The 17975-nt window shown below is 45.3% G+C and overlaps 1 protein-coding gene across 1 annotated transcript in view; it reads left to right on the top strand.

The window, feature by feature from the left end:
- LOC126260573 (neuroendocrine convertase 2) overlaps positions 1 to 17975 on the top strand; it is a 1523774-nt gene that overhangs the window by 1316030 nt on the left and 189769 nt on the right. The window contains exons 9-10 of the mRNA XM_049957908.1: positions 810 to 1022; positions 8844 to 8944. Coding sequence (XP_049813865.1) covers positions 810 to 1022; positions 8844 to 8944 — 314 coding nt within the window. The remainder of the gene's footprint in view (positions 1 to 809; positions 1023 to 8843; positions 8945 to 17975) is intronic.

Genomic DNA, 17975 nt, shown 5'->3' with positions numbered 1-17975 from the left:
CATAAAATACATAACTGCATTTATCACCCAGCCAGATGATGTACAAAAAGCACAATCATGATTTTCCTACCTGTAAAGTCCAGTATGTCTTACTTCCTTCTCTCTCCGCCAGAACAGGCCCACCGGTAAATACCAACCGCCACGTCATCTTCAGCCGATTACCGTCTCTGGATGCGGATGTAGAGGGACATGTGGTCAGCATACCGTTCTCCCTGCCGTTGTTAGTTTTCGTGACTGGGGCCCCTTACATCTCAGTCAAGTATCTCTTCAATTGGCTTCACAAGGGCACCCTGCTTGCCAAGAGTGCTCGGTAGACGCAGGCTGTAACCCATCATAGTGGTAATGTGGTACAACTGCGGAAAAGCCGTTGGCATGTCTTACTCAAACAACCACTTTACTGAGAACTTCGAAAACCGGCGACGTGCGGCGCTCAACAGAATTTAGTCGCAAATGTGTAAAGTAACCCGGTCTGTGTAAAGTAGCCCCGGTTGATGGTACAACCTGAACAATTTTCTCATGGTGACTATCTTGATTAGAATGTATAGTACCTTGACGAAAAAAACTTAGCAGCATTGAAGCTTCTTATTTAAGCTGATTACTCATGAATCATACTTTCTTAAAAAGTGATGACTGTACTTCAACGGATAATAGTAGTTAAGTGAAAATGGAACCTAGTTCGGTGATAAGTCTACACCTGAGATGTTTTATGAGGCTTGCGCATCATTTATGTGGCTACGGCTCCCAGATAACAGGAATAAGGACGAATGCGACGAAGCTGACACTGTGCTGTGCTGTGCTGTGCTGTGCAGGGCCGCAACGGCCTGGGCAACATCTACGTGTGGGCGAGCGGCGACGGCGGCGAGGACGACGACTGCAACTGCGACGGGTACGCGGCCAGCATGTGGACCGTGTCCATCAACAGCGCCATCAACGACGGCCAGAACGCGCACTACGACGAGAGCTGCTCCTCCACGCTGGCCTCCACCTTCAGCAACGGCGCCAAGGACCCCAACACCGGAGTCGTGAGTACTCGCTTGCTCGGTGCCCTGTGCGCGTATGCGCGGTCGCCAATTTGAAGTGCATGTCACTCACGTGGGCACACGACGATCGCTTGTCGATTTTTCTTTCTTAACTCACCTGTCTTTCCACTGATTTGATTCTTTCCTACAACATTTCCTATTCTGTTGTAATTTTTTCATCTGTATGAATCTGCTACACCCCTCAGTCACTGTAACCTGTCCTTCATATTCATGTATCTTTGTCCTCCTATTATCTGTTCCCGCTCTCTCTCTCTCTCTCTCTCTCTCTCTCTCTCTCTCTCTACTGCTCCTTGCCCCTTCCAGCGTGAATTTCACTGTCTTCGACATTGTAGCAGATGTGCCACTAACCTGACCTTTCTTCTTGTAAGGATCCTCCAAAAAATTATTTCCTCACCTATTCTTTGTAGTATTTCTCCATGCACGAAATAAATCCCGTATTTAAATGGAATTATCAGTTCCAAATTGTGCCCTGTGTTTAAATAACAAATATCAAAAGGCCAAATAAATGCATCACCTTCATCTGACCTCCTTGTTTCAGTAAATAGCTGGGTGAAGCTACTGTTTGTTTCCAAAGATTTTACTTATGTTTCAACAGACTTCCTTACAATATTTATTAGGTGTGCTACTAGACCTTTCTTGTTGATAAAGTAAGGCGAATGTCTACAACCCCACTACATACTACATTAGAAAAGTTAACATCATCATTGGTTTTCACGTCTTCCACTTCAAGCTAAATCAGCATGGCCCGGGGGATAGAATCAATGTTTCGCGACGACATTAAACAACAAAGTTTCCAGGCACGTCAGATGGTTTAAGGCCCTCGAGATATCTCGTCACCCACTGCCAGTTCTTCAACCGCCATTATATACATATACATAGATACTCCGCAAGCCACCGTATGGTGCGTGGTGGAGGGTACCGTGTACCACTATTCGTCATTTCCTTTCCTGTTCCACTCGCAAACAGAGCGAGGGAAAAACTGTCCTTAAGCAAAATGTACGTTGGCGGCAGTAGAATCGTTCTACAGTCAGCTTCAAATGCCGGTTCTCTACATTTTTTTTAATATACTTCCTCGAGAAGAACGTCTCCTACCCTCCTGGGATTCCCATTGCGTCTCCGTAATCCTTGAGTATTGTTCGAAACTCGTAAGTAATGTGAGCCATGTTAAATGTGCTGGTACGGATACTGGCTCTCTTTTGAATGATATTTTGTCAGGCAATACAAGCTCAGCCACTACGTTACCATAGGAGGCCTGAAGATAGAGTAATGCAGTGCCGAAACCGGTTGCCTCTGGAATCAATCAGAGATGAAAAACAGGTTATCGGTTTATTTATTGCTGGTTATATCTACATCAGCTGTCGTTCTTTCGTCTGTCATAGCAAGGATGATAGAAGTGGGACAAATGTATGTTTGTTACAAGCTGATAGGGATGAGACCCTCAGCAGTGCGACAGGGAATGATACTCTTCAGACTAAGCCTGAATTGTCAGTCGGCAAAGAAAGCTAGACTTCTGGCGTGAGAGCTTGAATTTTGTGTTAAACCGTTCGATTGTCATCGTTATTCAGAGAAATGGCCTTGCACTTCACTTTTTTTATGTAATCGTATGGCTAGGCCCCACCGTCGGGAGGACCGTTCGCCGGGTGCCGGTCTTTCAATTTGACGTCACTTCGGCGACCTGCAGTCGATGAGGATGATAGGACGATGATGAGGACAGCACAACACCCAGTCCCTGGGCGGAGAAAATTTCCCGACCCAGCCGGGAATCGAACCCGGGCGCAGAGGATTGACAATCCGTCACGCTGACCACTGAGCTACCGGGGGCGGACTGCACTTCACTTATCAGCTGCGAGAGAGCTATACGCTTTGAGCTTGTTCCCAGTATCTGTCCAGGCGTAACAGACACGAAAAACGCTACCCTAGAGGAAGGAGCTCCCTTTAAGAAATCACTTTAACAGATTCCTACCGCCTAAATCATTTCGCGCTGCATAGCGTTTACGATGTTATTGCCCGAATGCATTTTCGGGCGTAGTGGTGCCAGCGGTTGTATGGAAGGCTCCCGCCATATGTTATATCGATTCTGTTTAAAGCGTACTCTTCGGTTTTTACGACAGCAGCATCTGGGCATATTATAATTTAAAGTTCCCCAAGCCGTATTTTTTTTATGTGAAGCCCAGTCTGAGGATCTTTTATGTTGTGTTGTCCTTATCGTCATCATTTCATCCTCATCTACACGCAAGTCGCCGAAGTAGCGTCAACTCGAAAGACTTGCACTTGCACGAGGCGAACGGTCTACCCGACGGGAGGCCCTAGCCACACGGAAAAAAAACTACCCCAGACAAGTCGTCCAGCCGTATACACTAAGCGAAGTCTGGCCAAATCGCCTGTTTCCTATAAATTTCCTTGACTTTGCTCGATGCGCTCGTCAGACACGTTGTCTTTGTGTTTTGGCCAGATATTTGCAGTATCGCTTATGCAATGTGTGGATGCAGTCAGCCCAAACAAATAAGCGCATCGTCGAGGGAAAGCGTTGCAGTGTTCTCTTTACCAATAAACACTTAGATTTTTACGTGTACATGTAATTGAGCGATACTAAATTACTTCAGTCCGATGTTCGCTTTACCGATATACTTTAGCAGGGCAGCACAACATGAAAAGTGGTTTCGCAGTTTTCGCTAGGAGACCCCGGGTTATAGGTCCAGCCACCTACTTGGAACGGAGTATCATCCTCCGCTTAACAGAGCGAAGTGGCGCAGTCGTTAGCACACTGACTCGCATTAGGGAGGACGACAGTTCAAACCCGCGTCCGGCCATCCATATTTAGGTCTTCCGTGATTTCCCTAAATCGCTTCAGGCAAATGCCGGAATCGTTCTTTTGAAAGGGCACGGCCGATTTCCTTCCCCATCCTTCCCTCATTCGCTGGGACCGATAACCTCGCTGCCTGGTCCCCTCCCCCACATCAACCAACCATCCTCCACTTACAATAACTCCTACCTTAAGGTGTGTGACCGTTGTGTCTTCAGAGTGCCCGTTGAGCGTACGTATACTGATAAGCCAAAACGTTTTGGCAATTTCTTTAATATCAAGTTGTTACGAATCTGGAGCTTAATGTAGCAGTTTATCTCTATGCATACGTCACGAAATTCCCTTAAGTTGCGGGATGGTGATTTGTAGGCACGGAGATTACACCCAAGAGCGTCTCAGATGTGTTCCATCGAAACCAAATCAGACGAACTTAGTGACCAAATCAGCAGCGTGCTTTCATTATCATGCTGCTCAAACCACTGTAGCATATGACCTTGTGACATATGAAAGTTCCGGTGTGTGTGTAATCTGACTAGACGAGCGTGTGCAGTGCCCTTTATAAAACAACAAAGGTTGAAGGTGGTTCATTGAACCCTCTGCCAGGCACTTTATTGTGAATAGCAGAGTAATTACGTAGATGTAGACGTAGACGTAGATGATCATACACAACAAGCTAGAGCAGTGCTCGTTCTTTTCTCTGATTTTTTAATATAACTGATCGTTGAGTTTGACCATTGTGCTCAATGAAACCATCGCCACATTGATAACATCAGCATATGCGTACAACAGTTTATATTTGTTATTGTGGGTCACCTAACCATGGAAACGTTGTAGTAGAGTGAAGGATCTTGAAATATAAGTTAAAACGGAGATTAACAGATTTTCTTCAAATGGTTCAAATGGCTCTGAGCACTATGGGACTTAACATCTATAGTCATCAGTCCCCTAGAACTTAGAACTACTTAAACCTAACTAACCTAAGGACATCACACAACACCCAGCCATCACGAGGCAGAGAAAATCCCTGACCCCGCCGGGAATCGAACCCGGGAACCCGGGCGTGGGTAGCGAGAACGCTACCGCACGACCACGAGCTGCGGGCAGATTTTCTTCGAATCACATCATATTCAAAGAGACCAATTCACTTCACGAACTCAAATGAAATTACAAAATGACACTATCATTGCAGGGGGGGGGGGGGGGTAGGCGGGGGGGGGGGGGGGTGAGCGGGGGCACCAACTGATATGGGAGACTGCATGGAGAAAACGCAGCAATATCCCATCTGGGCAGCTCGCAAATTCAGAGCAAACGAGTCCCAGAGAGGCTACAAATCTTATTCAGTTAAGCAACACAAGCAAGGCAAGGAAGGAAAGAGCTGTTCAGAATATGGTTCGCGCCACCACAGTTGGCGACACCTGCAAGTACATTTCCCCAAATCAACAAACGTGCGCCAATCAGCATCACACGGCTGCCGGATATGACTCTCTCTCTCAGTGAGCTGAGCTCTGACTTAATATCTCGTACAGAATGACCTCTTCGTATTTTTCTCAGATGACATACTGAAAGCTCTGGAGCAAGGCATCAGATGCAGTATTTCTTGATTTCTGGAAGCCATTTGACTCACTACCACATCTATGCTTTCTTATCAAAAGTACGATCACATGGGGTATCAAGTGAAATTTATGATTGGAGTTGAGCATTTCTTGGTAGGGAGGATGCTGAAAGTTATCTGGTATGGAGAGTCGTCGACAGACATAAAAATGACTTAGGATGTGCAACATGGAATTGTGTTTGGAGCCTTTCTGTTCATCTTTTATGTTAATGAACTAGTGGACAGTATTAATAGTAACATCAGACTTTCTGTAGACGATGCAGTTATCTGTGTACTGAAGTGCTGTCTGAAACAAGCTGCATAAATCCTCTTAGATCTTGATAAGATTTCAAAGCGGCGTAAGGATCGTCAACGTGCTTTAAATGTTCATAAATGTAAAACTGTGCACTTAATGAAAAAAAATCGTAGGATCCTATAGCTATAGTATCATTCAGTTCATACAAGTACCTGGATCAAACACTTTGTAGGGATATGAAATGGAATGATCGCATAGACTCAGTCGTGAGTAAAGCAGGTGGCAGACTTTGTCTTATTGGTAGAGTACAGTGGAAATGTAATCAAGGTTACGAAATGCAATAACCACATAGGCTCATTCGTGGGTAAAGCAGATGGAAGACTTCGCTTTATTAGTAGAATATAGGGGAAATGTAATCAGCCTACAAATCACTCATGAGACACATCCTAAAGTATTACTCAAGTGTGTGGGATCCATACCAAATAGGACTAACAGGGGATATTGAACGTATACAGAGAAGGGCAGCATGAATGGTCACAGTTTTTTTTTCAGTGGGTGAGTGTCACACAGATGATGATGAAACTGAACTGGCAGGCTCTTGGAGATAAACATAAAATATCCCGAGAGAGCCTACATACAAATATTCAAGAACTGCCTTTACATTGTGACTCTAGGAATACAGTAAAACTCCCAGTGTAAAAACACTGAATGCCTTTTGCTGACAATAGGATCTTGAGACCACACCAGGAGTGCACCTACCCATCCGAAAATCGCAACATTTTTAACCCAAACACACAGGTCGGGTACCCACGATACGATAAGTACAAAATAATGATAGAAAATGAAAAATATCGCTTAGCGACATGTTACGGTAATGTCACACATGGGGAGTTATCCTATTCGAAGATGGCATGCTGTCAGGGAAGACATAAGGCATGAAAGGATATTGATGGTCTGCAATAATGTTCAAGTCGTTCACTGCTGCTAGAGTGGCTTTGATTAGTATCACAAGTCCCACAGCAGCCCAGGCGAATCTCCTCCATACCACAATACTACCCCAGCATCCTGCGTCCGTGGCGGAGTACTTGTTTCGAGTAACTGTTCCCCCTGCATGACATCGCATCATGTCAGACCAGTTCTAACAAAAAATTTGATTCATCTAACGATCCAACCACAGGACACGTGTGCGTTAATCCAAGTCCAATCTTGATGATCTCTTACCTGCGTAATCATAACTGCCGATGCCACTGGATCAACACGGGAACATGTGAGGATCATCTGCTAGGAGTTTCGTGTTCAGCAATGTGTGCTGAAAGGTGTGCTCCAAATCATTTGCACCTGCGCAAGCTCCGTACTCCATTGTCACGTATCGCTGACTATCCAGCTTTACAAACTCGACAACCCTACCTCAAGGTCCTGTGATAAGGCGTGGACGGTTAACTCCTTGTCGCCCGTTCTGGTTTCACCATTTGTCAACCATTTTCCATAGATGCTCACTACTGCAGTAAGCCGTTTCCTAAATGGTAGGCCGGCCGAAGTGGCCGTGCGGTTAAAGGCGCTGCAGTCTGGAACCGCAAGACCGCTACGGTCGCAGGTTCGAATCCTGCCTCGGGCATGGATGTTTGTGATGTCCTTAGGTTAGTTAGGTTTAACTAGTTCTAAGTTCTAGGGGACTAATCACCGCAGCAGTTGAGTCCCATAGTGCTCAGAGCCATTTGAACCATTTTTGAACCTAGATGGTAGTATCAAGGATAACAATCTAATCTTCGTTTAAGTCGCTTATGGCATTCGAGTTCCCCATTTGCAGTTCATGTCGTCACTAGAATGATGTTTCTCAATTTATCTGTGTTGCGTTTATATCTATTGCTTCCCGCGCCATATGGTCCCAACGCCGCCAAGCTGCGTTCAGTCTCTCAATGGGCTTTAGTCATTGCGTTTTAACTCATCAGCATAGGTGACTGTAATGGGTGAGGTGTCATGTTTGTGGTGCGTGATGATGAGAGAAGAAAAGGAATGAAATCCCCTACCGACACATAGCCGACTCCTCTCAAATCACAATAAGTGGGCAGCCCAACTCACGCTCCCTCCAACGTACGGATCACTATCAACAATATCACATACCCTCACAAATGGTTCAAATGGCTCTGAGCACTATGGGACTGAGCATCTGAGGTCATCAGTCCCCTAGAACTTATAACTACTTAAACATAACTAACCTAAGGACATCACACACACCCATTCCCGGGGCAGGATTCGAACCTGCTATCGTAGCGGTCGCGCGGTTCCGAACTGAAGCGCCTAGAACCGCTCGGTCACAAAGGTCGGCCATGCCATCACACCTTGAATTAATTTCGACGCCTTATGCCTTATGAGGTAACTCTCCAGTACATCAACACAGCACTCTGTACCACAATGAGCTCAGAATTACACACACACACACACACACACACACACAAACGGCGTGTGCTCACACCCGATCTTCGGTGTCCTCTCGAAACCTACATCTGTTTATAAAAGTTGGCATCTGCTGATCGTCACACAGCGTGCTCTTTGACAATATTGTAAACGTATAACAGAGGCAGCACACGTAATGGAGCCCGCCCGGCAAGCCGCGGGGTCCAACGCTCTGGTTCCCGAGAGGAAACGCGTGCCGGTCCCCGGCACGTATCCACCCGGCAGATTAGTGTCGAGATCCGGTGTGCTGGCCAGCCTGTGGATGGTTTTTAGTAGGTTTCCCATCTGCCTCAGAGAATCCGGGCTAGTTCCCCTTATTCCGCCTAAGTTACACTATGTCGGCGATTGCTGCGCAAACACAATCTCCAAGTACGCGTACGCCATAATTACTCTACCATTGGGGTACACTCGTATGGTATGAGACGTACCCGAGGGGACGACGGGACCGCACAGCACAATAACCCTGGGTTCGGTATGGGGCGGCGGTGGGGTGGGTGTACTGCTGGACCTGTCGTGGATTTGTGTACCACCGAGGGCTACGGCCGGACGAAGCCTCTCCGTCGTTAATAGGCCCCCGGTTCAATACACACACACGTAATGGAAGGAAGGAGAACTTGCTCCCCTAAGCGTCTGGCTGTACTGTAGAGACTAGAGTTAGCAGCATATGCAGCAGGTGAAAGTGTGCAACGTGTGTTGCAGGCGACGACGGACCTGTACGGGAAGTGCACGACCACGCACTCTGGCACGTCAGCGGCCGCTCCGGAAGCGGCAGGCGTCTTCGCGCTGGCGCTGGAAGCCAAGTGAGTACACTACACTACACTAAACCTACACGAACATCACCTCCATGCTCCTAATTCAATGAAATTTCTCTCCGTGCTTTGTTGTATGTTACACCAATATATGTAAAAACCTATTCTCCCTTGCCATTACCTTTGAGATGTGGTGCAGTTTTTATAAAACAATGCTTTTATTTTTCCGGAGCTGGTACAGACAACAATGCTTTTAAGTTCTTATGGTTACCCTAAACTATTTGCTTCAGATCTAAGACAGATGTTTTCAACAGGTTACAGCCTACTTCCTTCCGTATCCTTGCCTAATTTTCCTCATGTATCTCTTCTTTCCTCATGCATGAGACAGAGCGGCCTCGTACGAACTATTACTTCTACTGACAGATTCCCTATCTGCCCTCTGCCCGTCCGAGTGGGCATCAACCTCTTGGCTGGTAGGTGTATGTCATTTTCGAAACACGGGTCTGATCCGTTCTATCTAACTGAATTACACATTCGGTTCGTATGATGTAGGTACATTCGTTATACTTTCTACAGGGTGTTTCAAAAATGACCGGTATATTTGAAACGGCAATACAAACTAAACGAGCAGCGATAGAAATACACCGTTTGTTGCAATATGCATGGGACAACAGTACATTTTCAGGCAGACAAACTTTCGAAATTACAGTAGTTACAATTGTCAACAACAGATGGCGCTGCGGTCTGGGAAACTCTATAGTACGATATTTTCCACATATCCACCATGCGTAGCAATAATATGGCGTAGTCTCTGAATGAAATTACCCGAAACCTTTGACAACGTGTCTGGCGGAATGGCTTCACATGCAGATGAGATGTACTGCTTCAGCTGTTCAATTGTTTCTGGATTCTGGCGGTACACCTGGTCTTTCAAGTGTCCCCACAGAAAGAAGTCACAGGGGTTCATGTCTGGCGAATAGGGAGGCCAATCCACGCCGCCTCCTGTATGTTTCGGATAGCCCAAAGCAATCACACGATCATCGAAATATTCATTCAGGAAATTAAAGACGTCGGCCGTGCGATGTGGCCGGGCACCATCTTGCATAAACCACGAGGTGTTCGCAGTGTCGTCTAAGGCAGTTTGTACCGCCACAAATTCACGAAGAATGTCCAGATAGCGTGATGCAGTAATCGTTTCGGATCTGAAAAATGGGCCAATGATTCCTTTGGAAGAAATGGCGGCCCAGACCAGTACTTTTTGAGGATGCAGGGACGATGGGACTGCAACATGGGGCTTTTCGGTTTCCCATATGCGCCAGTTCTGTTTATTGACGAAGCCGTCCAGGTAAAAATAAGCTTCGTCAGTAAACCAAATGCTGCCCACATGCATATCGCCGTCATCAATCCTGTGCACTGTATCGTTAGCGAATGTCTCTCGTGCAGCAATGGTAGCGGCGCTGAGGGGTTGCCGCGTTTGAATTTTGTATGGATAGAGGTGTAAACTCTGGCGCATGAGACGATACGTGGACGTTGGCGTCATTTGGACCGCAGCTGCAACACGGCGAACGGAAACCCGAGGCCGCTGTTGGATCACCTGGTGCACTAGCTGCGCGTTGCCCTCTGTGGTTGCCGTACGCGGTCGCCCTACCTTTCCAGCACGTTCATCCGTCACGTTCCCAGTCCGTTGAAATTTTTCAAACAGATCCTTTATTGTATCGCTTTTCGGTCCTTTGGTTACATTAAACCTCCGTTGAAAACTTCGTCTTGTTGCAACAACACTGTGTTCTAGGCGGTGGAATTCCAACAGCAGAAAAATCCTCTGTTCTAAGGAATAAACCATGTTGTCCACAGCATACTTGCACGTTGTGAACAGCACACGCTTACAGCAGAAAGACGACGTACAGAATGGCGCACCCACAGACTGCGTTGTCGTCTATATCTTTCACACCACTTGCAGCGCCATCTGTTGTTGAAAATTGTAACTACTGTAATTTCGAAAGTTTGTCCGCCTGAAAATGTACTGTTGTCCCAAGCATATTGCAACAAACAGTGTATTTCTATCGCTGCTCGTTTAGTTTTTATTGCCGTTTCAAATATACCGGTCATTTTTGAAAGACCCTGTACGTACTCCCTTATTCCTGTGTTTCTTTTCTGTACCTTCTTTTACAACTTGCTTCTAAAAAATCTGATTTCCGTTGTCTGCAACCTTTTCGTTACATGCCGGGTGATCAAAAAGTCAGTATAAATTTGAAAACTGAATAAATCACAGAATAATGTAGATAGAGAGGTACAAATTGACACACATGCTTGGAATGACATGGGATTTTATTACAACCAAAAAAAATACAAAAGTTCAAAAAATGTCCAACAGATGGCGCTTCATCTGATCAGAATAGCAATAATTAACATAACAAAGTAAGACAAAGCAAAGATGATGTTCTTTGCAGGAAATGCCTAATATGTCCACCATCATTTTCAACAATAGCTGTTGTCGAGGAATAACGTTGTGAACAGCACTGTAAAGCATGTCCAGAGTTATGGTGAGGCATTGGCGTCGGATGTTGTCTTTCGGCATCCCTAGAGATGTCTGGGGACCTGGAGGCCAAGCATGACGAAAGTGGCGGCAGAGCACACGATCATCACCAAACGACGCGCGCAAGACATCTTTCACGCGTCTAGCAATATGGGGTGGAGCGCCATCCTGCATAAACATCGTACGTTCCAGCAGGTGTTTATCAGCCAGACTGGGTATGATGCGATTCTGTAACATATCGGCGTACCTCTCACCCGTCACGGTAGCAGATACAAAACCAGAATCATGCATTTCCTCGAAGAAAAAAGGCCCGATATCGGTAGATGTGGTAAATCCAACCCATACCGTGACTTTTTCGTCGTGCAATGGAGTTTCCACGACAGTTCTAGGATATTCGGTAGCCCGAATTCTGCAGTTGTGGGCGTTGACAGAGCCTCGGAGCGTGAAATGAGCGTCGTCGGTCCACAACACGTTACACAACCAATCGTCATCTTCCGCCATCTTTTGAAACGCCCACACCGCAAATGCCCTCCGCTTCACTAAATCGCTAGGTAACAGTTCACGATGCCGATGGATTTTGTACGGATAGCATCGGAGGGTACGCCTCAGTGCCAACCAAACAGTAGTGTATGGAATGCCGGTGCGACGTGCGACTGCACGAGCGCTGACTTCCCCGTGTATAGACGAACCCACTACTGTCTCCATTTCTTCCTGAACTGTCTCAGCAGCATTACCCCTTGTGCTCGGTCGGCCACTACGAGGTCTATCGTCTAAACAACCCGTGGCTTCGAACTTCGAAGTCATTCTCGCCACAGCTGCATTTGTCAACGGACCTTTACCCGTTCGAATCCCCTTCCTATGGCGATAGGATCGTAACGCTGAACTAGCACATTCCCCATTCTGATAATACAGCTTCACTAAAAGCGGCTTTTCAGGCAACGTCAACATGCTGCGACTGCTGGAGTATCTGATTCTCTCTCTCATTACAGCTCCTTTCATACACGATTGTCATGCGCAGTCACTGACGTTTTTCTGTCCAACGCCATCTGTCGGACATTTTGTGAACTTTGTTTTTTTGGTTGTAATAAAACCCCATGTAATTCCAAGCATGCGTGTCAATTTTTACCTCTCTATCTACATTATTGGCAACATCCTTGCCGCAGTGGATACACCGGTTCCCGTGCGATCACCGAAGTTCACCGCTGTTGGGCGTGGCCGGCACTTGTATGGGTGACCATCCAGCCGCCATGCGCTGTTGCCATGTCCAGAGTTATGGTGAGGTGCACTCAGCCTCGTGATGCTAATTGAGGAGCTACTCGACCGAATAGTAGCGGCTTCGGTCAAGAATACCATCTTACGACCGGGAGAGCGGTGTGCTGACCCCACGCCCCTCCTATCCGCATCCTCCTCGGAGGATGACACGGCGGTCGGATGGTCCCGGTAGGCCACTCGTGGCCTGAAGACGGGTGCTATCTACACTATTCCGTGGTTTATTAAGTTTTCAAATTTATACTGACTTTTTGATCACCTGGTACATCACTGGCGGTCTGTGCCGAGAGCATATCGTGTGCGTCCGAGTCGTCTTCCTGCTAGCGCTGATCCGAAGAGAAGCTGGCAATTTCGGATTCGGGTGTCTGTGCTCTTCGATTTTATGACTTCAGAACGTCTCCAAGCCCATATTCTTCCGACCTAAAAAAAAAAGGCTAGAAGCAATTTGTGGGAGGGGCAGTGGTCAAGAACAGCCTGATGATAGAGAACAGATAACTTCTTTCGTCCACAGAGGTTTCCCACTTTGCCTTGACTTCAACTATCAACCTACAGTATTTTTTGTAGCACAGCGCTTCCCTGGTGAAGAAGAAGTAGAGCTATTAACTTTTGGTCTACGTATATTTAACGGTTGCCGCCACCTTGAGCAAATAATCAAATCTTCTCAGAATGATTGCATTCGAATTTAGTTTCTAGCATATTGGTCCTCAGTGTGCTGTGAGGTTACAGCTAAGCCTTCGACGTACCGCTGTGCGTGTTAGAATGATCCACATCGGTTGACCTCGCTGATAGATCGCTCTCCCCGCGGACTCACATGCCTTTAATGAAGAATGTGTCGCACAACGAATAATTAATGAGACAGGGCTGGCCCTAGCAAACATGACACCTGGGTGTTGTAACTCACACAAGATAGCAAACAGAGGATTCACCGAACTACGAAATGAAATAGCGGTCTAAATGTATACATGTTTATTACTAAAATGTCTGCAGGCTTGTAAGTCATCAATCCGAAATGTTAGTTGCGTGTATAGTTCTTCGTTCCTTTTGGCAGACACGATCACTGCAGATTTAACTCTCTGTAAATCATGTGCAGATTCCAATGTTGTGGTATCTATGTGAATTATCCGTTATTTGATGATTTGTTTGTTCTCTTGTTGGATTTATAGTGACCCCTATTAACAGTTAATAGTTTTCTCATTCCAAAATGAAATTTTCACTCAGCAGCGGAGTGTGCACTGATATGAAACTTACTAGCAGAAGAAAACCGTGTGCCGAACTGAGACTCGAACTCGGGACCTTCGTCTTTCGCGGGTAGGTACTCTACGGACTGATCACGATGTGCTTGTGCAGGCAAATATCCCGAGTTCCAGTATCGGTGCGGCACACAGTTTTAATCTGCCAAGAAGTTTCAGTTTTCTCTTTCTCTGTACTGTTTCTCATCGAACTGATCCAATAATAATTTGTTAATCAAGTATTTCAGCAGATAATGTACGTAAATAAAAATGTAAATAATTGTTTGTTCAGTATTTAAATCTCCGAAAGCTCTGCACCAATAATTTTCAAATTTTGACATAACGTTACGTTTAATTACGCGCGTGTTTTTATATTCCTACTGGAGTGCGACATGTAATATGTAAATATAAATATAATGATTATACAGAAAATCTATATAAAAATGTAAATGTTTTGTTCAAAATCATAAATATCTGAAAGTTCTTCACCGGTTACTTTCAAATTCGTATATAACGTTACATTTGAATACATGCGTGTTTTTATATACCTATTGCAGCGCGACATATAATATATAAATATAAATGTAATAATTATAGAGAAAATCTGTACAAAAATGTAAATGTTTGTTTCTCCAAACTCGTAAATCTCCGAAAGCTCTGCACCGACTGCTTCGAAATTTTGACACAATGTTGCATTCGAATACGTGTTTCTTTTTACATACCTATTTTTAAATGTATTTGATATGTAAATCAATGTTTAATATATAAAGGGGAAAATTTACTACCAAAGAATTTGAAGAATGCTTAACCGGTTTATTTCTAAGTTTTACAAAATACTCTGATGAGCATTAGGACGGACATAGGACATAAGTTTTAATATACGTAATATATAAACACATATGTAATATAAATAATGGAAACTTTGTTACCAAAAATCTCAAAAAGTGCTTGATCAGTTTACTTTAAATTTTTACACGTTACTGAAATAAACATTTGGTCGCACAGGCTACATATTTTAAATATATATTAAATATATTAAAATTATATTAAATATATTAAAGATATGTAACCTGTGTGCCCATATGTTTATTACACTAACGTGTAAAAATTTGAAGTACACTGACAATATAAATAATAGTTAAAGGTTGTTAGCAAACAAGAGCTCTGCATTTATGGCTTATTGGCTTATGATTAGTACTGCTACAGAATCCAAATTTGCAAAAAGAATAAACAAGACTCAAGTCAAAGAGAAAAGATGGGAGATGGACAGTGGGCTGAGAGGAAATGGACATAGAAAGCAGAAAGGAGGAGATGGACAGAGAGGGGGAGGAGGTGACGGATAGAGAGAGGCGGAAGGAAGAGAAGATGGACAAAGAGAGGATCAGGTGGAGATAAACACATAGAGGGGGTGGGGGGAGAAGTAGACTGGGATTTATGACCGACTTCCGTTGATATTAGAAATGTATGGTTGCTCGTTTCTTTCTTTTTTTTCGTGGTTTTAGGGCGCACAACTACAGTGGTCATTAGCGCCCAGACTAAATTATGAATGTACTGCGAGGCACAATGTTAAAACAGCAACTAAAGAGGACAACACCACAAAAGGCACATTAACGGGCAAGGGATTAAAAGAAAACAACCGAATCAAATGTCCTTAGACAGGTTTGTCAAATGGATAAAACGAAGAACGTGAGCAGCTCCTCCTGGGTCATCCGCGAAGATTTCATCCATAGTACATGGCAGGCCAAGATCAATGCGCAGTGTATTAAAATTCGGACAGGACGTTAAAATGTGGCGTACCTTCAGCAATTACCCACATGGGCAGAACGGCGCCGGCGCAGCCGTCAGCAGATGGCGGTGGCTGAACCGGCAGTGTCTAATCCGTAACCGGGCCAAAACGATCCCCTCCCACCGAGAGGGGGCGTGAAGAGGTCGTCCAAGCCGTGGGGAGAGGTTTCAAGGCCCGAAGCTTGTTTTCAGTAAGTGTAGACCAATCGGCATGCCAAAGCGATAAAATGCGCTGACAAATGACCCTGCTAAGATCAGATGAAGGCACACAACAACAAGCTGTCCGAGGCTGGAGGGCCGCAGCCTTGGATGCGGCATCTGCAGCTTCGTTCCCAGGGATACCGACAAGGCCAGGAACCCACATAAAGCTAACCGGAGAACCGGCGTCCACCAGCTGCTGAAGAGAGCGTTGGCTCCGGTACACGAAAGGGTGAACCGGATACGGATCAGTGAGGCTCTGGATGGCGCTCAGGGAATCAGAGCAGATGACATAAGCAGAATGTCGGTGGCGGCGGATGTAAAGAACAGCCTGATAGAGGCCAAACAGCTCAGCTGTGAAGACCGAGCAATGGCCATGGAGCCGGTATTGGAAACTGTGTTCCCCGACAGTAAAAGAACACCCGACACCGTCATTGGTCTTAGAGCCATCTGCATAAATGAAGATCGTATTAATGAACTTCGAACGAAGTTCGACAAACCGCGAGCGGTATACCGAAGCTGGGGTAACCTCCTTTGGGATCGAGCTGAGGTCAAGGTGAACGCGAACCTGAGCCTGGAGCAAAGGTGGCGTTTGGCTCTCGCCCACTCTGAAGGTTGCAGGGAGTGAAAAATCAAGTTGCTGAAGGAGGCGACGAAAGCGAACTCCAGAGACTGAGCCATCTTAACATATGGCTGGGAACAGCTAGTATTGTAATAAGCAGGGATACTTGTATATCAATGTTTCATTTCGTAGTTATGAACATCCTGTTTGTAATCTCGTGTCAGTTACAGCACCCAGCTCTCATGTTTACTAGGGCCACCTCTGTTTCATTGATTATCGGTTGCTCGTCATCATTTCATTGAAGGCATGTACGCTCTTGGGGAGAAACCTATCGACGAGGCCAAGCGATGCTGAAAACGCTTACATTCACAAGGATATGTCGAAAACTTAACCGTAACCTCTCAATGTCAGGAATCATATTTGTTACACGATTTTCCCTCTGAATTTTTAATCGGGGATAAATTCGCATTTAATGTTCTGTAACTTCAAAATAATACTGATAGTCTGATAAGTTCAGCAGTGAGTCAGTCATTAAAATTGTGTCCGGAAGCTGCAGTGATATGTAGTGATTATTAATTATCTTGGATATCAGGTGTTCCACAGGGAAGCGTCCTGGGACCTCTGCTGTACCTGATCTATATAAATGACCTGGGTGACATTCTGAGCAGTTCTCTTAGGTTGTTCGCAGATGATGCTGTAAATTACCGTCTAGTAAGGTCATCCGAAGAACAGTATCAGTTGCAAAGCGATTTAGAAAAGATTTGTCTGGTGTGGCAGGTGGCAGTTGACGCTAAATAACGAAGAGTGTGAGGTGATCCACATGAGTTCCAAAAGAAATCCGTTGGAATTCGATTACTCGATAAATAGTACAATTCTCAAGGCTTGTCAATTCAACTAAGTACCTGGGTGTTAAAATTACGAACAATTTCAGTTGGAAAGACCACATAGATAATATTGTGGGGAAGGCGAGCCAAAGGTTGCGTTTCATTGGCAGGACACTTAGAAGATGCAACAAGTCCACCAAAGAGACAGCTTACACTACAATCGTTCGTCCTCTGTTAGAATATTGCTGCGCGGTGTGGGATCCTTACCAGGTGGGATTGACGGAGGACATCGAAAGGGTGCAAAAAAGGGCAGCTCGTTTTGTATTATCACGTAATAGGGGAGAGAGTGTGGCAGATATGATACGCGAGTTGGGATGGAAGTCATTAAAGCAAAGACGTTTTTCGTCGCGGCGAGATCTATTTACGAAATTTCAGTCACCAACTTTCTCTTCCGAGTGCGAAAATATTTTGTTGAGGCCAACCTACATAGGTAGGGATGATCATCAAAATAAAATAAGAGAAATCAGAGCTCGAACAGAAAGGTTTAGGTGTTCGTTTTTCCCGCGCGCTGTTCGGGAGTGGAATGGTAGGGAGATAGTATGATTGTGGTTCGATGAACCCTCTTCCAAGCACTTAAATGTGAATTGCAAAGTAATCATGTAGATGTAGATGTAGATGTAGG

This window comes from Schistocerca nitens, chromosome 5, assembly GCF_023898315.1.
Source record: "Schistocerca nitens isolate TAMUIC-IGC-003100 chromosome 5, iqSchNite1.1, whole genome shotgun sequence".
In the NCBI taxonomy this organism is placed as follows: Eukaryota; Metazoa; Arthropoda; class Insecta; order Orthoptera; family Acrididae; genus Schistocerca; species Schistocerca nitens.
The sequence above is the reverse complement of the archived record's forward strand: the minus strand, read 5'-3'. Positions and strand labels throughout refer to the sequence as shown.